The following is a 22,023-nucleotide window of genomic DNA, read 5'->3' on the forward strand; positions in this document are numbered from 1 at the left end:
CTTTCCTGGTCTGATGTGGGATTCCGGGGAGGCCTGGGCGCTGCACCCGCCACTTCCGCATGGGACCGCCGCTTCAACCGAACTCCCTCCCTCTGAGCGCGCTCCTTCTCATGCCCGGTGGTTGGGTGGGAGCCTGGCTGTGGCCACGCCCCCTTTCTGAACGCAGCCGCCAATAGGGGGGCCGCTCTCGGCGGGGTGGTGGGTAATTAATGAGGGCCGCACTCTGATTGGCTGGAGCTCCCAGACCGAGGGCTGGGCGGCGGGGTAGGTTGTTCCTGAGGTGGGAGGCGGCACCCGAGGCAGAGGAGGAGGCCCGAGAGCGACATGTCCCGGGTTGCTGAAGCAGAACGGTCCGTGGCGCTGTTTTACTGAGTCGGGGGCGGCCTGGCGGCCGGCCGAGGACGAGGGTCGGCAGGGGCTGCCCCCGCAGTGGTGGCCGCCATGCTGGGGCCCCGGGCAGCTGCAGCGGCCGCTGTGGCGCTTCTCCGACTGCTGCTGCTGCTGCTCTTGCCGGAGCTCCGGGATCCGGGCTTCGGCGTGGTCGGAGTCGCTGGGGCCGGGCTGCCAGAGAGCGTCATTTGGGCAGTCAACGCGGGCGGCGAGGCGCATGTGGACGTGCACGGGATCCACTTCCGCAAGGACCCTCTGGAAGGCCGGGTGGGCCGAGGTGAGAGCCCCTCGGCCGAGCCGTGGGATCCGGGGCCTGCAGGCAGGGCGCCGCCGAGGGCCCCGAGCCCCTTCCTTTCGGCCGGCTGACCACAGCCTCGGAGCGAAGTTTCCCTCTGCAGGACCCCCAGGGACCTGGTAGTGCCCAGGGCCTAGCCCTGGCTCGAAGCTGGCAAGAGCCATCGAGGCAGAGAGTTGGCGAGAAGTTATATTTAGATCTTCCTCATCCTGCATTTCCCAGCCTCTCATCCCACCCAAAGCTGGGAAAGTAGAGACAAAAGTGGCCTTTTGCCTGGCACCTGAGGCCTCGCAGCTTGTGGGTCATCGATTGATTCCACGGCTCTTCTGTCGCGGCCATTCCCTGTAGATTCTTGCCCAACCGTAAATGGGCCGCTTTCCGTGCCCTTTCTCCCAAGAGTGGGGCTTGATTCCTAGCCAGAATAATAGCAGGGAGTCTTCGGAGGGAATGGTCCGGGAAAGTTTGATTGTGGCATCCTCCTCTGCCTGCTTTTGGAGTTTGTTTGCCACCCGTCGGGTGTTGGTATATTGAAGTCTGTTCTGCGCGGGAGGCTGATGGTGCTCACCCTATGTAAGATTTGAGTGTTCCAGTGCCCCTCAGATGATCCCAACAAGTATGATTACAGCTTAGGCAGAGAGTAGTCGAGACTTAACCGATTAAGCAGCAGTGCTTTTTACAGAGGTAGTATGAGAATTCCTAGGCCAATACGGGTTTCTAGGCCCAGACCCAATCGATAAACTTTTATCTCCTATTTAGCTGGGGCTCAGATTTCTGCAGCAGGCGCTCCCGTTGTAGGTCACCCCAATCCATTCTTTGGAGAAATCTGCTCCAGATTCTTCTTTAAGTAGGATGGAAAAACAGGTTTAAGAAGACAATTCCTAGGATGGAGAGAAGGCTCAGCGGTTAGGAGCACTGATTGCTCTTCCAGAGGACCCGGGTCTGATTCCCAGCGCCCAGAGGATGGTTCACCATGGTCTGTAACTCCAGTTTGGGGATCCAGTGCTGCCTTCTGACCTCCATGTTACCAGGCACACATGTGGTGTACAGAGATACATGCAGGCAAAATACCAATACACGGAAAGGTTTTTAAAACGTTAATATAAAAAAAAAGAGGTGGGGTGGGGGATTTCCTTGTGTCATTTCTGGATAATTGATGCTATATGCTGGGTGTTGAGGCTACCGAACTGCTGATGATGCCTATAGACAGCTAGGAGACAGTATTTTCCCTCAGTGTGTGCTCTTGACTTTACTGAAGGGTTCAGCTTTGTTTGTCCCAATTTCTGTGTACGATAGTCATGAGTGTGTTAGCCCGGTGTGGTGGTTCACGCCTGTAACCCCAGCACTTGGGAGGCAGCAGCAGGAGGATCCCTGAGAGTTGAAGGCCAGCCTAAATAGGGAGTTCCAGGTCGTCTAGAAATCCAGGGCTACATTGTGAAAGCTTATTTAACAAAAAAAAAAAAAACAAAACAAAACCAAAAAACAGAAGTTTTTGCTTTCATACATGTGAGGGTCTTGGCATACTGGGCTGTGTTCTGAAGTCTGTGTCCTGGAATTTGTTTAGCCCTGGCATGTAGGTTCCAGGAACCAGGTTTCAGCTGAGTCAGGGCTGCAAGTTGTGGCAGCCAAGGCCAGACTTCATAGCACCTCTGTTGTAGACCGTTCTGTTTCTTCATGGTTGTGGTCAGAGCGGAAGGAACCCCTGAGGAAAAAGACAGTTGGTGGACCTTGCCTCTTGAGATAATGGTATAGAAAGGGCCTTGTGCAGATGGCTTCTTGTATTCAGATACCCATTGTTTGACTAGGTGCCCAGTACAGAGGATAAAGCTAAGACCCCGGGTTCAGTTCTTAGGTACCTGCTCTTGCCCAAATTCTGCTTTTAAGCGGCTGCTGCAGGTGGTTTAGGTCAACAGCCAGCAGGCTCTCTGCATGAGCCCTCTGGGGGTGGGGTGGGGGGTGGGGAGTAACTGTAGCAAATACAACTCCATGAGGCCCACCACACTCCATAGTGGGGTCCCATTTTTGGACACTAGCATTTGGGGCAATGTAAAACTGAAGGTCCCCTGTTGTCCAGGGCAGTCTGCTCATCTGGGTGGGGCCGGTAGGTTTTAGTACTCACTAGGTTCCCAGGAGTAGTGCTTCCTGGCATTAGGTCTGAGACCAGATAAGTTTAGGTTCCTCTCAGCAGTCAGCTTTCAAGCTTCTGTGCTGAGGAGTGAGCTCCGCTGTAGGGAGAGCAACTGTTCACACTGCCTCCTGGCTTTCCTTCTGTGGGTCAGGGTGTGCCAGGCACCCAGAGACCTTTGTCTCACGCAGCTGTTTATCCCGATGGCAGGAGGCACCGTGTGCCTCATTTCTCTCCAAATGCTGGTAATACTGTTTGCGGCACTGAGGGAGTTCATTTTCTGCTGAATGAATCCAGGTTGCCAGGTTTGTCCAGATCAAGGTTTGGCCTGCTTTTGAACTTGCTGTTACTCTACATTTTCGCATTCTTGTAACTGAGTGGCCTAGGCACCCAGTGGCTTATGCAAAGGCACTTCATAATGTTTATTGAATTTAATTTCTGCCTTAGGATAGCTAGTGTTCACAGCCTGGAAAAGACACTGTATATCTCTGTGCTTCAATTCAACAGATGGAATCACCACTATAGAAAGTACTGTGACGTACTGGGGAGTGTGTGTGGCTTTTTTGTTGTTGGTTTGTTTTGAGACAGAATTTCGTGTTGCCCAGGTTAGCCCCAAACTTGCCATGTAACCTGGAATAACCTTGAACTCTTGATTGTCCTGCCTTTACCTCCCAAGTGCTGGAATTCCAGGCTTAAACCACCAGGCCTGGCTTTCCAGGTTCTTGATTTGGTTAACTTTGGTGAGTAAACCTTACTGTTCAGCTAAGGGCACAGAGCTTGGCTTGGTTTAGGAGAACGTCTCTCTTCGTAGGAGATCCCTGCTGGATCTTACAGCCCCAGCCTGTCTTCCTTCCCAGCAGCACACGCGTGTTAGGAACCTCTGCTGCACTGCCGTCCTAAGGAGGGTAAAGCACCATTATCTTTTTTCTCCCTGCTTGATGACCTTTTACATGGAATCAAAAATAGGTCAGAGTGTGTCTCCAGAGGGGAAAAAAGCTGTCAGGTGACCTGAGCCTGTCAAGTGACTTGTTTAACCCTAAAGCAGACCCTTTCTTGGGCTGCCTTCTGTCTAAGGGTTTGGCCTCGAGGCGAGAGCTTGGTGGAGGGTGTGAGGGAGTCCCTTGGCCACTGCTGCTCTGCTTGTTTAGAATTTGGTTCCTATACTATCTTAACAGGAATGTTTCAAGTACTAGAAACACTTTTTTTCTCAGCTTCTTTTTTTATTTTATTTTATTTTTTGTTCATTTTACATACCAACCACAGGTCCCCCTCCCGCCCCTTCTCCTGCCTCCCTCCCTTTGCAAGTAGAGTTTCTATCTGAGCCTCCTTACCTCTGTCATTCAGAATAATTCATTAGAAACTAGCCTCACTTGAAAAAGAAATGATTAAGAAAAAGTATTGAATAATCAGAAAACCTAGAAAAAGCAGTCCATTTATTTGTTTTGAAACATTTTCTGTGGTCCAACCCTCCTGCCTAAGCCTCCTAAGTGCTGTCCTTGCGCTTTCTGTAGATCTTACCTGAACGCGTTCTGGCTTTCGTGCTCTCAACTGTAGTTTTCTGATTCATTTCATTGCCTCCTTTTCCTTTTAATCCGTTTTCTTAAGACAGGAACTCGCAATGTCGTCCTGCTTGCCTGAAACCCACTCTGTAGAGCAGGCTGACCTCCAGCTCACAGCACTTTGTCTCCCTTGTCTTCTGGGTCCACCCCAGGTACTCTGTTTAGTGCTCACTGTCTGAACTGTATGTATCTGCTCAGTAGGCCTTCCTGCATAGTTATTTTCTTTGTCTCCACATGCAATCTAAGATTTTTATGGGTGTCTCATCCTCACCACAGTTCTATGGAGTGGGTGATAGCCCTAATCTATAGTTGAGGAAATGGACCTAAAAGAGGCAACTAGTTCAGCATCACGTGGTAGGTGGCAGGGCCAGAGTTCAAATCCAGGCCTATCTCACTTTGAAACTGGGTTGAGATTTCCAAAGAGCCTGACTGCTCTGTTTAGAGCTCAGAAGTAGCAAATACAACATAGGCCGGCCCTTTGGCCTCCTTCCTTTCTGGTTAATTGTCTGAGCTGTTTTGTGCCAACTTGAGCAGTGTACTGACTGTACTTTCATTCTGTCTTAAAGAAACCCATTTTGTGGGGGCTGGGGAGATGGCTCGGTGGTTAAGAACACTGGATGCTCTTGCTGAGGACCTGGGTTCAATTCACAGCACACATTGTAATGGTTTAAGTAAAAAGCTGCGGATCCCCAGGGGTGCAGCAACAGAAACACTGCAGGTCCCCGAGTGGTGGCAGTGGACAGCGGGGCATGAGACCCAACAGGGAGAGGCATGGTGGGTGAGAAAGCTTGGTGGGGAAGCCAGTCCCATGAGGAGCCACAGCCATGGCAGGTGAGAGACAGGCAGATAGGCATGCCATGCAGAGTGAGGTTGGATATTTGTTTAGTGCGTTATGGAAGGGAAGGGGAGAGGGAAGAAGGGAGAAGAGCAGAGAGGCGGGGAGAAGGGAGCAAGGCAGAAGCTACCTCTTTGGGAGACAGAAAGGCTGGGCTGGAAGCAGAAGGAAGATCTGCCTGCCTCTGTGGTGGCTGAGGGAGGTGGGGCGTGTCTCTTAAAGGGAGAGGTCAGACCATTACACACATGGCAACTCACAACTATCTGTAACTCCAGTTCCAGGAGAGCCAACATACAGGCATAGTAGTAGGTGAAAATACCAGTGCACATGAAGTAAAAATAAATAATAAAAAACCCATTTTTCTGTCAGTATATAAATGCTAAGGAGGGAAGAAAAGTTGGGTTTTTTGTTGTTGTTGTTTTGCTACTCTATCTCAGCTCTCTTAGGATAGCCACTTGGGGCTTAAAGGGAAAGCAAGTAAAGGTGACCCCAGATTGTTTAATTCTTGTTCACACGCCTGTTTTCTGAGCTGTGGAACTGAGACTGCTGCAGATAACATTGCTGTTAGCTTCTCAAGTTTTCTCTTCAGTGAGGGGAAAAAGGTTCACACATGTACAAAAATTTCTGTGGATCTATAAATGAAATCTAGCTAATGTTCCAAGTTTGCTAGAGTCTTGGCCCTCCTGGGAGAAGGAAATCCTTAGCACTCAGTTGGAAGACAAATGGCCTTTTAGGTTTCATAGGTGTATGACCTGGGGCTTTTGAGCTTGGAAAAGAGCTAGGGCCTGTTAGCCAGCCCCACATCCTTTGTAAGCCGTGCTGCTTTGACTTCCTGAGGAGATACTGGGAGAAGAGCCTGAAGACAAAACTACAATGAGTTTCCTGTTCCATTGTCTCAAGAGTGCATCTGATCACAAGGCTAATGTCACTTACAGGAACTGTTAACAGTTATGTTTATTTTTTTGAGGGCTTGACCTTAGCCATTGGGTCTTTTAGTTCATCTTTCACCTTTTGTCGGGTCTTCTCCTTTGAAATGATGGTGATTTGGAGGCTAGAGCTCTTAGGAGTGAGTCAGATGAGTTTAGACACGATCAGGGTGGTGTGGCCAAGGCTGCCGCTTCAGCTCTCTCAGAGGATTTGGCTGCCGAATGTCTTCAGGGTCATCATATCCAAGTAGAAGGCAATCTTATTTAGTTCGTGCTGTCTGTAATTTGGGAAGGAGATTTTATGGAACTCTGGGAAGTCTCATTGTATGTGTAGGCTAAACGAACCCAATTGTTCTCCTCAGGATGCATGAGTATTCATCTCTTGGGACTGGAGGGTGGTCTATCTATGGAAAGACTCTAGTTTGTTATGTGGAAAAACATTCATTTACAATTCGTCACCAAGTGGACTGAGCTGGAGAGGGTTTCCTTTACCCTGTCAGTCTGTGAAGTGGAAAGGTGGCTTCTTGAGACTTGAGCATCTTGAGGCAGACTGTTGTACAGGATGCAGTGGTCCTCGGCAAGCCTGGCTGGTGTGGCTGCTGCTGTACTTTAGTCTCATTTCTTTGGGAACTGCACCAAGTGGCTGCTGAGCTGGTGCTCTGGGAAGTAAGGTAGTTGTGTCAAGAGGAAGTTGCAGAGCACCCCCTCCCCTCTCTTGTGAACCTTTTTTCTTTGCCAGCTTAGGAATTTTTGAATAAAAATTCTGGAAAAGACCAAAAAAAGTACAGCTGGTATGTTATTTATAGCAAAGACAATGAAGAATGACTTTCCTGGCCAGAGGACTTGTTTGGTTTAAACTGAGACAAACGCGCTTGAGCTGGTTAGAGTTGCTGGTGTCCCCTGGATTCAGGAAGTGTTCTCTGAAGGTCTCCTTCTCGGGGAACTTTACAGCATTTCATTCTCTTTAAACAGATTCATTCGTCTCTGTCCTTTTCCAGCAGGCGCGGGAAGTGATTTTAGTGTGCTGTGGAGTCTTGGGGTGATTGCTGTTTAGTTTCTTTAATGTTACTCTTCTGTGTCAATAGCTGTCTGATTCTTGTCTTTGTGTTAACACTTTGGAACCAGGTGCAAAGGGAGAGCGCCTTGCACTGGGAGAGTGGAGAGTTCCTAGTAAGCTTTGCTCTGGAAACGCCATGCCTCTGGTGATTCTGGGGGATCTCCACTCTATGTCTTTCTCTTTGTGTTTGTCCCCAGCCTCAGACTATGGCATGAAACTGCCCATCCTGCGTTCCAACCCTGAGGACCAGATTCTGTATCAAACAGAGCGGTACAATGAGGAGACCTTTGGCTACGAAGTACCCATCAAGGAAGAGGGGGACTACGTGCTGGTGTTGAAATTTGCTGAGGTCTATTTTGCACAGTCTCAGCAGAAGGTGAGGTGTGCTCAGGCCCCTGCTTGACCAGTGGCTCATTGCTGCTTTTGAGCAGTTGGGTACTCTGACGCCAGAGCAGAGGCCTGTGAACCTTCTCAGAAGGGAGGAACAATGAGCTCTGAGGGAAAGTTGGATTCTCCCACCCTACAGAAGTTGTGTCCCCTTGCCCATTGGCTGTTACCTGTCTTGGATTGGTAACAAAATTGATCCTTTTAGGAGCCTTCTGCTTACTTCCCCCTGGATTCCCTCCTTAATGCCCTCTTTCCCTGGCGCTCTCCTATCAGTGCCTCCTTTTCCCCATGATGCAGTAAAGAACCATGATTTTGGCTTGGCTCAGGTGAAGGACTGCAGTTACCTTGGAGTATATCCAGAGCCATAACTTATGAAAGCCAAGCAGGTGCATAATGTCTAATTCCTAAAGGGATGTGAGCTGATGATGTTGACATTTTTTTTCTCCTAATTCTGAAAGGTATTTGATGTCCGATTAAATGGCCATGTTGTGGTGAAGGACTTAGACATCTTTGATCGTGTTGGGCACAGCACAGCTCATGATGAAATCATCCCCATGAGCATCAGGAAGGGGAAGCTGAGTGTCCACGGGGAGGTGTCTACCTTTACAGGGAAGCTCTACATTGAGTTTGTCAAGGTAACAGTCCCTGTGCTAGACATCTGAGGGACGGGATGATGTTTGCTGCCACATGGCTGACTGTGCTTTTCCATTTCCTAGGGGTACTATGACAATCCCAAAGTCTGTGCACTCTACATCATGGCTGGGACAGTGGATGGTAAGTGAGAATTTTTACCTTCTGCTTCTTGACTTGTGCTAAAGGATATGATTGAGGAAGGCTTGAGATAGTTTAGCTGGTCATTATTTTGGAAATATTGAAAGCCAAATTATAGGGAATGCAGAGTCAGGTGGCTAAGGACAAAGTATTGCATGATTGTGACTACAAGGATTAAAGTCAGATCTGTGTTCATTTCTTCCTGCTACTGTTTAATCAACTGTTGGCCTTTCACACACGCGCGCACACACGTGCGCGCGCGCGCGCACACACACACACACACAGATAGAGAGAGAGAGAGAGAGAGAGAGAATATTTAGGGAGTAGTCTCTAGTCTTTTGGAGAAAAAGATAAAAGTAGGAGTCCCTTTGGATGTTGGTGTGTATTGCTCCACTATGCTTAAATAAAGTTAATTTGTTAACGTTTCCTTGGCCTTGGAGCTTAGCTCTATATATTTCATGCTCAGGATTTAGGTTACCCTGGCCATCAGCCTCTCGGGCTGATTTTTGCAGAGAAAGTTTGTATCTTACTCATTTTTCTTCCCCATCTTTTCCCTGTGCTGTTTTTCTTCTTGAATATATAGAAAGTCTTCTTTATTTTTTTAGACTTTTTTTAATGTGTGTGAGTGTTTTTTCTGTGTGTTTGTTATATATGCATCTCATGTGTGCAGTGTTCTTAGAGCTCAGAAGAGAAATTGGAATTGTAGTTATGAATAGCTATGAGTCACCATGTGGTGCTGGGAACTGAACCCTGGTCTTCTGCAAGAGGAGCAGTGTTTTAACCATGGAGCTATCCTTTTAACATACTCACCCCACTCCCTAGGGCTGGTGTGACTTCTAGGAAGGTGATACTTTACCCCGGGACCATTTGAGCTCCTTAGGAGGAATCAGTACTGGAGCCAAAGCCTGGTGGGTCAGTCCTTCAGTGGCTTAGAGAAGGAAGAAAGGGTCTGAAATAAGTTTTAGATGTTAGGTCACTGACCATACCTAGTGTGGACCTCATGGAGCTTTGAAGTGAGACAGGAGAGGGAGATAGGCTCCCTGTGGGGAAGGCCCTGTATTACTTTTTTAGTTAAACCTGAATATGACTATGGTGCCTGTGTTCTGCTGTTTAGGTTAGAGACAGTTTCTGCTCCTTCCTGTGCGGACCCTGCCGAGGTCACAGGGATCTGTCTTCTGTGGCTCATTCATTGCTTTGAATGATCTCATAGATGCTGTGGGTCTTAGTATACTTAAAAGGTATTTTTTTTTCTTTTAGATGTACCCAAACTACAGCCTCATCCAGGATTGGAGAAGAAAGAAGAAGAGGAAGAAGAAGAAGAATATGATGAGGGGTCTAATCTCAAAAGACAGACCAACAAGAACAGGGTGCAGTCAGGCCCTCGCACACCTAACCCCTATGCCTCGGACAACAGCAGCCTCATGTTTCCCATTCTGGTGGCCTTCGGAGTGTTCATTCCAACCCTCTTCTGCCTCTGCCGGTTGTGAGAACAAATGGCCATCCTCAGCAGAGTGGTGGGGAATGGGAAGGAAACCAAACATGGTGGTTTCTGTATTGACAGTGTTTAGCAAAACGAAAAACAAACAAAACAAAACACATACACACACGCACACACACACACACACACAAATGAAAAGAGATTAGAAGAAGCAGAATGAGTGGGGAACAGCCCCACCTACCACTGGTCCCAGAGCTGCTCAGTCGTACTCTTTGTGGCTGGCCCCAGCTTTCTTTTTCTCTGGGGTACGTAGGTGAGTGGATCCTTCCTCTCCAAGGATCCTTTTTACATACCTAGTAGGAAGGACTCTGAACTCAGAGCAGTCATGGTTGTTGTTTTTTAGGTTAGACATTAAGAGCAGGAAAATGTCATATAACCTGGAAAGTTATAACCATACTGGGAGTTGATTGTGTTCTGAATTTATATCTGATGTGATTTCAGAAGTCATGGTATTCAAAGTATGTATGTGGAGGTAAATAAGTTGGATGGTAAAGACAAAGGAAAAGGGGAAGAATTGGAAAAGAGTGAGCGCTTCTTTACTTGGAAATCTTTCTGGGTTAATCTTTTGATGGCTCCACCTCAGTTTCTTCATTGTCGTTTCTCATCTCCTTGACGTGTGCCAGTTAGAGGACTGTCTGGTATCCAAGACGACTAGTGTGTGTCAGGTCCTCAAATTGCCTACAACTTGTTGCCACAACAGATCATTTTGTTTTCAGTGCCTGTTGAGGACTTGATTTCTTCTTGATTTTTCTCTTACTCTGGTTCATTTGAAATCTCTTCCCAGTTCTCACTCTCAACTATAGAGCTGAGTTATTGTCGAAATGGGCAGGAGACTGAAGACTAGAGTTCTGTTTGCTTGAGTGTCTTACCCTCCACCACCTCACCTTGTTGGTACCTCCTTCCCTGAATCCCTGAGCCAGCAGCCAGGAGGACCTGACCCAGCAGCTCTTACTGGCCCCTCCCTAGGGCCTTGCTGCCAGGGGACAGGGATGCTTTCCAGCCTGCAGCAGCAGAACACTTGACCTTAACAGTCTCTTCTGGTCTTTGGATTAGAAAAGGCTTATGTTCGCAACCTCAGAGACTTGAGCCCTGTAAGTGACTGACCACTGTTCAGAATGTCCAGAATTTGATAATGTTCATTTATCCCTGTGTCTTCTTTCCTACTTCAGCTAGTTTGGGTTTATGCCCAGAGTCACCCCAAAGAACCAAGACTGGCTGCACCAGCCCAGCTGTTTTCCTCATTGATCGTAATCGATGCTTTACCACCCTTTCAGCCACCTAGCAAGTAGCAGTCAAGATCTTCTTGCCTGGGACTGAAAGACTTCTAGTCAGCCATGGTTCTGGAGGCTCTGAATGTCTAACTTTAGCATCAAAGTGTCTGTCTCAGATTCCCAGTAAACACTCTGTAAGGGATGACGTTTCCTTGTTCCCCAACTTTTGATCACCTTCATCTCTTTGTCGGTTGACAGCAGTGAGGACAACCCGCTAAACTAAAAGGGATTTTTCTAGGTCAGAGGCAGCAGGATTTGTGAGTTGGAGCAGTATAGAATCTCAGGCCAGGCCCATATTTCTAGAATGTGTTTAAATTTTGAGTCTGCCTTATCAGATATTTGAACTATGTGACAAAGTAACTAACTCTTGGGCTCATATCCTTACTTTGGCTCCTAATGATGACTCCAGGCCAGCATCTAGCCATTTGAGAACTATTATTTTCTCTGTGGCTTAGGCTTGCCCTAGGGTACTGAGTTGGCAGCTGAGTGGCTATGGCCTGAGGTTGCTGTCAGGAGCACTTCCTGGAGTGCTTCCAAAAGTCATTCTACAGGATGAGGTACTGCTATGGTCTTGGGGACCAACTGCTTAGAGCAACGTATGTCCTGACTAATTGGGCTTCTGACAGTGACTTTGGTTCCTGGTCCATCACTATTTGTAAACCTGTGGGCCACTGTCAGCAGATTAAACAAAAAGAAGGAGAACAGCAGCCTCCATGTTGCCTTGTTTGCCTGGGTCTCTGAGAAAGGGTGGGGGGTCCTGCCTCCTCACCCCGACTCATCCCTTTGGTGACTCAGAGCCTCAGAAGGAAACCCTGACTCCTGGGGCCATTTCCTAATGGTACTGTAAGCCAAGCAGCTCTACTTCTGCCTCTGTTTCCAAGCCCACCCCTTCCCGTAGGGATGGGGACGGGTGCTTTCCTCTCTAGTTTGTCCAAACGGAAGGAACATCTTTCTGTAGCTAACAAAAACTAAAAGGGAAGTGAGGAAACAGCAGAGAAGGAATATGGTGGGGGCTGGGGTAGAGTCCCCTGAGCCAAGCCTGCCCAGCTACTAAGAGCTGCTTAGGGCTGGCCACAGCCAGCTCTTAATGTTGAACTTGAAAGCTTTTACCCCCTCCTCAAAGATGATGTAGGTACATGAGGTTTAGGTTAAAGGGATTGGGTGGGGTCATGCTTTATTTTTATTTTTGTATTGTATGTGTCAAGAATTACTCCATTGTTCATCTTGCTTTTTGCACTGTTCCCTTCTCTGTGTTTTGAGATAGTGCAAGGAGTGTGCCTGGGATTGGATGCTGTGAGTGGTACCACTTAGAGAGTTGGACAGGAGAGGCCCAGGTTTTCTGTTTGAGCTATAGTCTGACCCAGGGTTTTAGAGTCCACTAGTCCAGCTGGCAGAGGTAAAGATAAGGACAGACAGCTTCTTTTTGCCCAAAGGGTGGTCCTCTTAACATTTGTGAGAGGAGCAAGCAAGGGCAGCTGGGTAGAGCCTGCAGGTCCAGTGTGGTTTAGTCAGGCCAGCTGGCCTCTGAGTTGCTTCAGGTCTTCAAACTATCTTAAACATTGTGCCAATAACTGATTTGTGGGATTCATGTCTCCCAAATCAACTCTATTCTTCTGGAAAGTCTCCACTTCTAATGAGAAGCTGCTCAGTGGATACCCACAGTTCTGGTGGTTAAAAGATAGTCTTCACAAACCCATGGTGTCAGAAGGGCCGCCTGTTCATTAAAGACGTGGCCTTGTTTTCTTGCTCCTGCTGACCAGGAGATCCCAGGGTCATGTGAGTGAGCCTTGAGGAGGTGGGTAGTTTGCGTTGTCTGATGCCCGTGATCTGTGCCTGGAGCAGTCTCAGAGCTGTGGTCTGACTCCTTTGCTTTTGTTGAGAAGCTTCTGTTTTAAGGAATTTCTCTTGTTCTGTCCCCAGCCTCTCCTGGGAAGGCCTGGCCCTGGTCTAGACTCTTAGCTTAGAATCTGAGAAAATGGCAGCAGTACCCTTTCTTTTAGCACTCAGATCCCCTCCTTAGAAACTGGCTCATCTGGAGAAGTCCAGGGAGGCATCAGTAGGTTCTCTCCCTCCCTGCAAACTGGGGAAGGACCCACCCCGGTCAGCACAGTGCCTTTTTCTCCCCTGCTCTGAGTCAGGTGGGCATCCCTAACCCTCTATAGATTCAGGCCTGGGCAGGGGTCCTACAGCCCTTGCCATGGGGCTGTTTCCCTATCTCTCCCTCTTCTTGCTGGCCTACGCAGACATTATTTCAGTGTCTTCTTGCCTTGAGGAACCTTAATGGAATTGTGGCCACCACATTTGACACTTCTCTGTGACTATAAGGACCTAGGAGAACAGGTGAGCTTTCTCAAGTGAGAGACTAACAGATGCTCCTGCTATTAAAAGACAAAGCTAGGGAGGCTACTTTGGGCCTCCTGTTGTGGCCTCTGAAGAAGGCGACTCTCAGGTAAGACTGACTGAGAGTACACACACAGGAGCAAAACCACAGACACCTAGGATCTACTCGGAGATCGCAGAAGAATTCGGCCTCTCTTCTAGGGAAGATGTAATTAGGGATCAGAGTGTGCTAAGAAAATTGCAAAGAAGCCTTACTGCTCACACCAGAGAGCTCAGGGTGACTTTCTCTTCCAACTGGAGCTAAAACTCTCTGTGTTTGGACTTCTCCTCAGGCAAGGGCTAGATTTCTTCATAATGATAGAAGACTACCTTGGCACTGGTGGTCAGCTGCCTAGGGAGGCCTGGTTTCTTTGTACGTGTGTGGCTTGTTGCCGATCTGGTCTGTCCTTCCCCACCTGCTTTTGCTTCATTTGCTCTGGGTGGTGAGATCATCTTGCTAAGAGCAGATTTGGGGGCTGACTCGGTTGGCAGGAAAAGAACAGAGTGGATCTCTTGGGATGGGTTCCTCTCAGGAGTGTAAAAACAAGGGGCTGCGATTGTGCTGGCAGCCAGGGAAACAGTAGTGCCTGTTAAAGTTGGCAGAGAGGGCCTTGGCACGCTTGCTTCCAGGCAGTCTTGTGCGATGGGAGCACATAGCATTGGGAGAAGCAGAACTCCATCCTCACCTCTATTTTGAGCTTAGTGCTTTATTTCGGTATGAGGAAAAACAACAACAAACTGAAGTGTGCTTTCCGTCCTTTCAAAGGACAACTGTCAGGAAAGGAGAGCTGAGGTGCCAGGTGGGAGGGGAGACTTGGCAAGGAGAGATGTCGTGGCAAAATCAGGAAAAGAGACGTTCTTGACTCTGCTCTTCCCTGGTGTGCCACGATCCAGGGAATGAAAAGAAATTTGACCCTGGATTAGTTCCTTTGTTGGAGTTAAAGAACATTGCCTTTCCACAAAGTCCCCCTGGGATAGGATGGTTATCCATTCTAAGCTCAAGGCAGTCTCTTCAGCCACTGTTGGCCCAACCTGGCTTGTTAGGAAACTAGCCCTGCTGCTCAGTATTGAACCTGGCTGCTTTGTGTGAAACTAAGTATTGGAGAAAAAGCATCAAATCCTTAGTAGCTCCTGTAGCTCCTGTTCCTTCCCATCTTTCCCTGCGAGGGCAGGCTGACTCTGTGGCCACACCATGCATTTACAGCAGTGCACACCAAGGTGTACTCGAGGGGCTTTGAACCTGCTGGCCAGGAAAGCAGTAGGGGTGGATAGAGCTGTCTTTCCTTCTGGGCTGTCTCCATCAGTCTCTGCCCTTCCATGCCCCACCCTACTCCCACCAAAAAGTTTAAAAAAATCAGGATGTTTTCACTGTCCATTGCTTTGTGTTTTAATAAACAATTTGCAGTGATGCTCGGTGCTGAGATTGGATTTTAACTCAGAAACATGATGGCAGTGCTGTGGCAGCACACGCTTCTCGTCCCAGCCCTCGGGAGGATCAGGGAGTTCAGGCCATACTCCGGCCCCACCCCTAAGACCAGGGAGATGGTTCAGCTGCCACCAAAATGATAACCTGAGTTTGATCCCTAGAGTGTGGAAGGGACCTCTGCACATATGCTGTGGCACCTCCCCAGTAGATAGGTAAATGTATCCCCCCCCCCCAAATTATAATAGAAGGTAATATGGGGAAAGGGAAGGGAGACCAAGTAAGATTAAGGGAATGATATTCTCGGGCTGGGGCTGGTAGATGGCTCAGCAAGTAAAATGCCACCAAGCCGAATGGCTCGACTCAGATCCTGGAGCCTGCATGGCGAAGGAGAAAAGCAGTGTTCCCACAGGTTGTCATCTGACCTCCAAACACAGACCTGCACATGCTTCCCCACTCCCACTACATAATAATTCTTGGCCTGACTGCCTCAACCAGCAGTGCACTTCAGGAAAAATCAAGTTAGTGTGTTCTGTTTGAATCTGACCGCAATACCCAGTCCTGACTTGGCACACAGTCCTTCAGCTGTGTTTACTCCTTGTCCTGTACCCTCTGTTGGGAGGTGACCGACAAGTGAAGCGAAAGGATATTTCTCTTGCAGGTGGAAGACCAGAATATGGGAAGGGTTTGTTGTTATTTTCCCCTCACTAAAACTTAGCAGCTGTGTTTTACAGCTATAGTACAAGGCACTCAGAATGTCAGTAGTTCGCCTCAGGCTGAGCAGATGCTCGAGTGTGGCTTAGACCCAGTCTTATCTGCCATCAGTGCCCATACTCTTCTTTTGGGTTATACTAATTATAGCTGGATCCCCAAGTGAGCCTTTAAATGGGCTGGACACAATGCCAAGCACAAACAAAAACCAACAGGACTCTTGACTGTTTTATTTACTTTTATATCAGTTAGCCATGTACCCTGGCTAACTGAGACTAGACTGACCTCTGCCTGCCTCTGTTTCCTGAGTGCTGGGGTTAAAAGTGTGGCAGCCATGCCTAGTCCTGCATGATGACTCTCCAATGCCTTCTGTTTCTCCTAACAGAAATGGAAGTTTCTGGCTTTGTGTGGTGGAGGAGGAGTTTGTCCTGCCTGCTGGGTTATCCTTTCAATGGCAGAATTCTGTACCCTGCTCTAAGAATAAAGATAGTGTTGATGGAGTCTGTTCCTAGGGCCCATGGAGACTCTGGCTGAGCCTACTCAAAGGTAGGGAGGGTTCTCACTAATTCAGAGGTAAATAATTCAGAGGTGTTGCTATTTAAGTGCTGTAACAAGAGTGACCTGCCAAATGGGGATGGGACCTGAAAAAACACCGCTCTCGGGACTTAACAGGGAGGGAAATTGTCTGACAGAAGATCTTGGGCCAAGTGCCACTGTTGGGTTGGACCACTCTGTGGGTCTAGATATTAATCTTACTTAGGAAATCAGGCTCCCGGTTGGCTGGAGCCTGTGTGTCAGACCTTCCTCCATACTAACACACCTCACCCCCACCCCATCCTCCAGAGGGAGAGTTAATATTCTAACACTGGGAAGTTTCTTGTAGCAACAAAGAGGAGTCAAGACAAAAGGGGCAGAACACGGAGGCTCTGTAGTTGGCAGTCCTAAGAGTCTTAATTTTGTTTGTTCTTAGCCACATGCAGTAGTAACAAAAAGTAAACCCCCCTCCTCTCTGGCTCAGGCCTCGTACTAAAAATTGTCAGAGGCTGAGTAGTGGCACAAGCCTTTAATCCCAGCACTTGGGAGGCAGAGGCAAGTGAATGGATCTTTAAATTCAAAGTTCGAAGTCAGCCTGGTCTACATAGCTACATAGCCTGGCAACTGTGGACTCAGATTCAGGAGAGGAATGGAGGAATGACCTACCCAGAAGTCCCACAGCTGCTATAACTGCTTCTAAGACCTGGACTTTATAACTATTTGAGACAAAAAATTTAGCTGTATAGCCTAGGCTGGCCTTGAACTTGTGATCTTCCTGCCCTCACCTCTCAAGTGCCCACCCCAAACCTGTACTTTAATGCCATGATAAAGTGCCTGCCATAATCAACAAAACCTGCCTGAGGATGAGGAAAGTAAAGCAGCCACACTGGCCAGCTTCACAGACCAGGCAGCCACGACACACACCTTAATCCCAGCAGACAGACTAGTATGCACGTGCTGTAAGATGTCTGTGCATATGGGCACACACAATTTTCTTTGTTTTTTGTTTTTCAAGATGGTTTCTCTGTGTAGCCCTGACTGTTTTGGAACTCGCTCTGTAGACCAGACCAGTCTCGAACTTTGAGATCTACCTGCCTCTGCCTCCTGAGTGCTGGTATTAAAGGCGTGTACCACTCCTGCCCAGCATACTAATATAATTTTTAAACCATAAAAGTTATGGTCCCGTGGAGATGTGTCTGTGTGGTGTGTGTGTGTGTGTGTGTGTGTTGTGTGTGTGTGTGTGTGTGTGTGTGTTTTGTTTTGTTGAGAGTTATATTCTGTAGTCCAGGCTAACCTGGAACTCACTGTATAGCTATGGCTAGCCTCAAATTCTCAGCAATCTTGCCTCTGCCTCCAAAGTACAGGAAAATATATTCTTTTTCGCCATAAAAAAGTAATCTTGGGCTGGAGAGGTGGCTCAGTGGTTTAAGAGCATTGGATGTTCTTCCAGAGGACCTGGGTTCAATTCCCAGCACCCACATGGAAGCTCATAGCTGTCTGTAATTTTAGTACTAGGGGATCCAATACCCTCACACAGAGTATATGCAGGCAAAAACCATATAAAGAAAGAAAGGAAGGAGGGAGGGAGGGAGGGGGAGAGAGAGAGAGAGAGAGAGAGAGAGAGAGAGAGAGAGAGAGAGAGAGAGAGAGAGAGAGAGAGAGTAACCTTGGGCCAGGGGTGGTGACGCACATCTTTAACCCTAGCTTGCGGGTGGCCTACACAGGCAGATCTCTGAATTCAAGGTCAGCCTGGTCTACAGAACAAGTCTGAGGACAGCTGAGGCTACAAAAACAAAACAAAACAAAAAACCCTCTGCCTTGGAAAAAAAAAAAGGTGCCCTTGACTGGGGAGATGATTCAGAGGTTAGGAGTGCTTGCTGCCCTTCCAGAGGGCACAGTCCCCAGCACCCGCACGGCAGCTCACAGCTGTCTGCAGCTGTCTGCAGCTGTCTGCAGCTCTAGTTCCATGGGATCTGGTTCCTCCTTCTGGCCTCTCTGGCACCAGACATGCAAGTGGTACACAAACACACAGGCAAATATCCACATACCAAAAAAATTAAAAAGAAAGTAAACTTTTTTTTCTTTTCCATCTGCCTCTGCATTCTGAGTCCTGGGATTAAAGGTGTATGCCACCATACCCGGCTGAAAGTAACCTTCTAAGACTTTGTGGCCTGAGGAGGCGGCCCCATGGGTGAAGGGTTCACAGAGGAAGCACAGGATCCCCAGAATCCTGTGGAAAGCGAGGAGCCGCTGGAGCGGGCTGGTGTGCTGGGGGCTGCTGTCAGCTAGTGGAGCTGAAATGCTGTGTTCCAGAGTCAGTGGAAGACCCTGACTCAGAAAATAAGGTGAAGCAAGATTGAGGAAGACAGCTGGCATCAGCCTCTGGCCTTCACAGGCAGAGACACACAGATGAACATTTAAAAAATGGAACTTTTAGTAGTGCTAATGATAGAGCCAAGACCTCACAAACTAGGCAAACAACTTACCACCCCCTCTCTCTTCAACACCTGACCCCCAGCAAATAATGTCTGTCTCTGTCCCTCTAATTTCTGCAGAAAAACACAGGTGACAGTTTGGTTTGTATGTTTATTTGGTATGTATTTACAAATGTATGCATATGGCATTTTTTTTGGTTTTTTTCGAGACAGGCATTTTTAATTTTTAATTACATCGTGTGTGTGCACTCACACACACTTGTCCTGGCATGTGTGTAGTAGTCAGAGGACAGCATACAGGAGAGGGCTCCTTCTTCCTACCTATTGGTCTCAGGTATTAAACTCAGGTCGTCAGGTTTAGCAAATGTCTTTACCCATTACCTGGCTATCTTGCCAGCCCCACATACTGTACCAAACAAATGTAGACATGCACACCATTCTGCACCTTGGGATTTTTTTCTAAATATGTCTTAGAGAGTCCATGTGTAGAGGGAGTTAGTGCAGGAGTCTTCAATCTGAAGGGCTGCACAGTAGCTATGATAAAATAGTAGTATGTTTTACCAACCTCCCACTGAACAGTGAACATTGAGGGCTCATTTTTTTTTACCAGTACAAATTGCAGTGCACATCATATGCGCAAGTGTTTCTTGAGAACTCTCTTAGTTCCTTTTCTATTGCCATGACAGAATCTCATGACTGCTGGGTGGTGGTGATGTACACCTTTAATTGGGAGGTGGAAGCATGCAGGTCTCTGAGTTCGAGGCCAGCCTGATCTACAGAGTGAGTTCCAGGACAGCCAAAGCTACACAGAGAAACCCTGTTGCAAAAAAACCAAAAAGGAATTTACGGTTTCGGAGGGTTAGAGCCCGTGACCATCACGGCAGAGAGCATGGCAGCAGGCAGGCAGTGGCATTGGAGCAGTCGCTGAGCGCTCACATCTTAGCACATAACCAGATGCTGAGAGTTAACGGGACCTGACATGGGCTTTAGAAACCTCAACGTGCCCCCCCCCCCCGGCTTCCCCTCCCCCCACCAGCGCAGTAACACATCTCCAAGGCCAAACCTCCCAATCCTTCCCAAACAGTTCCATCTACTAGGAACCAAGTATTGAGATCTATGAGCCTATGGGGGACATTATCATTCAAAGCACCACACACTCATTTCAGGAATTACTGGTCAATAACACATGCTTCCCTCAGCAAAGCTATGTAAAACTGTATTCGCCAGGCATGTACCTTATGGCTTTGGAATGTGCTAGAAATCTTTGGGGAACAGGTAGGATATAAATAATAAATTTAGAAAATTCATTAGACAAAAACTAACTCTCAGCTTGGGAGTGAGATGACTTGGATACCAGGGTAATTGGTCAGTCTTTGGTCCCAGGCCACACAGTGTGCCTGCCATCCAGCCAGGGCTTGCCCATTTGAGGGAAGCAGCAGGAGGGAGGACTGCTCCCCATCTGTAGAGAAAAGCCCTGTGATGCCTAGCTTTCCTTGCTCCTGGCCCCACCTGCCTGGCCTGAGTTGAGGCAGACTGCCTGACTGCTGTGGGAAACAGCCCTGGGAACAGCCACAGCCACAGCCACGCCTCTTACAGCGGCCGGGGAGTCTCAGAGCACAGAGCTGGGGTTCAAAGGGAGTCCAGGTCCCATTTAAGGCAGCAATTCTCTACATTCCTTCATTCTTCAAACTGTTGGTACATGTAATTTTATCTTATTTTATTTTAAAAGATTTATTTACTTATTTTGTATACAATGTTCCTCCTGCCTGTACACCTCCATACCAGAAGAGGGCGCCAGATCTCATTACAGCCACGATGTGGTTGCTGGGAATTGAATTCAGGACGTCGGTGCTCTTAACCACTGAGCCATCTCTCCAGCCCCAAAGGCTAACATTCCAATGGACTTGCAGACCTTTCCCTTCCCATCACACATAGTCATGTGCTTTCCAGTGCAAACAAACGGGAGGGACTGTGTGCCCTGCCGGCTCGTGCTTGTGAATCTTTGTGATGTTAGAGACTGGTGAACATAGATCAAGTACATTCCTTTTTTTAAAAAGATTTTATTATTTATTATATGCACAGTGTTCTGTCTGCATGTATGCATTCAGGCCAGAAGAGGGCAGCAAATCTCATTACAGATGGTTGTTTGCCACCATGTGGTTCCTGGGAATTGAACTCAGAACCTCTGGAAAGACAGCGAGCGCTCTTAACCGCTGAGCCATCTCTCCAACCCTCATATAACTCATTAGAGAAATGTACTTGATGGCCTGGAGAGATGGCTCAGAGGTTAAGGGCACTGGCTGTTCTTCCAGAGGCCCTGGGTTCAATTCCCAGGAACCACATGGTGGCTGACTCACAACTGTCTATAAAGGGATCTTATCCCCTCTTCTGGCATACAGGAATATATGCAGATAGAGCATTCATATACATAAAACAAACAAATAAATAAGTCTTTAAGAGTTGTTGCAAAAGGAAAGACTTTGAATTCTCTTTGCATATTAAAATCTCCCTGAGCAAGGTTTGGTAAGCACCACCACCCGGCTAGGATGGCATTTCTAAAGGAACAAGGCCTAACAGCCACTCCCAAACCCTTTGTGTCTGGTGAGATGGTTCTGTAAGACCTGCTGTTAGTTATGTCTGGAGGCTTAGATAGCACACTAGTCTAACATCAGAACAGAGATGACCAGGCCTACATGCAGACCCAAGTTCAATCCCCAGGACCCGCTTACAAGGTGGGGGGAGAGAAGGGACTCCATAGAGTTGTCCTTTAATGTCTGCAGGCACCACACCTGTGCGCGCGTGCGCGCGCGCGCGTGCGCGCGCGCGCGCGCGCGCACACACACACACACACAAATACACACACACGTGCACACACATGCACACAAATACACGCACACACATGCACACATACATAGGCACACACATACACAGGCACACACATACACACGTACACACACACACTCACCTACACACACGTGTGCGCACACACATATACACAAGCATGCACACAAATACACATACACGCTCACATACACACATGCACACACACGCACACATACACACGCTCACATACACACATGCACACACACGCACACATACACAGGCGCACACATACACACAAGCACATACATGCACACACACATTCACACACACATACACACACAGAACCCTGAAAGGAGCCAATTGTGGTAGAAGAGCACAGCATTTCCCTCAATCTGCATGGTACCACTGTCACCTCTGTGAAACCTTCTGTGACTTCTTGTCCCCTTGCTAAGCCTCAATAGGAATGAATAAAATCTTTTTGCTCCTTGCCACTTAACCCAACTCCCAGGAAAGCGCACAGAATAACCTGTGAGCTTGTGTCTTCCCTGGTGAAGTGGGAGCTCCTCTGTGGAGGGTTCCAGACATTCAACGAGGACTTTCTCTAAGT

The 22,023-nt window shown here is 48.1% G+C and overlaps 1 protein-coding gene across 1 annotated transcript; it reads left to right on the forward strand.

The window, feature by feature from the left end:
• The first annotated feature begins 286 nt into the window (after positions 1-286).
• Mlec (malectin) lies at positions 287-14,899 on the forward strand. Its single transcript, XM_038344717.2, has 5 exons — positions 287-667; positions 7,382-7,560; positions 8,030-8,206; positions 8,288-8,345; positions 9,600-14,899. The coding sequence occupies exons 1-5, from the start codon at positions 442-444 to the stop codon at positions 9,827-9,829; spliced, it is 870 nt and encodes a 289-aa protein (XP_038200645.1). The 5' UTR covers positions 287-441; the 3' UTR covers positions 9,830-14,899.
• Positions 14,900-22,023: the final 7,124 nt, after the last annotated feature.

This window comes from Arvicola amphibius, chromosome 10, assembly GCF_903992535.2.
Source record: "Arvicola amphibius chromosome 10, mArvAmp1.2, whole genome shotgun sequence".
NCBI lineage: Eukaryota > Metazoa > Chordata > Mammalia > Rodentia > Cricetidae > Arvicola > Arvicola amphibius.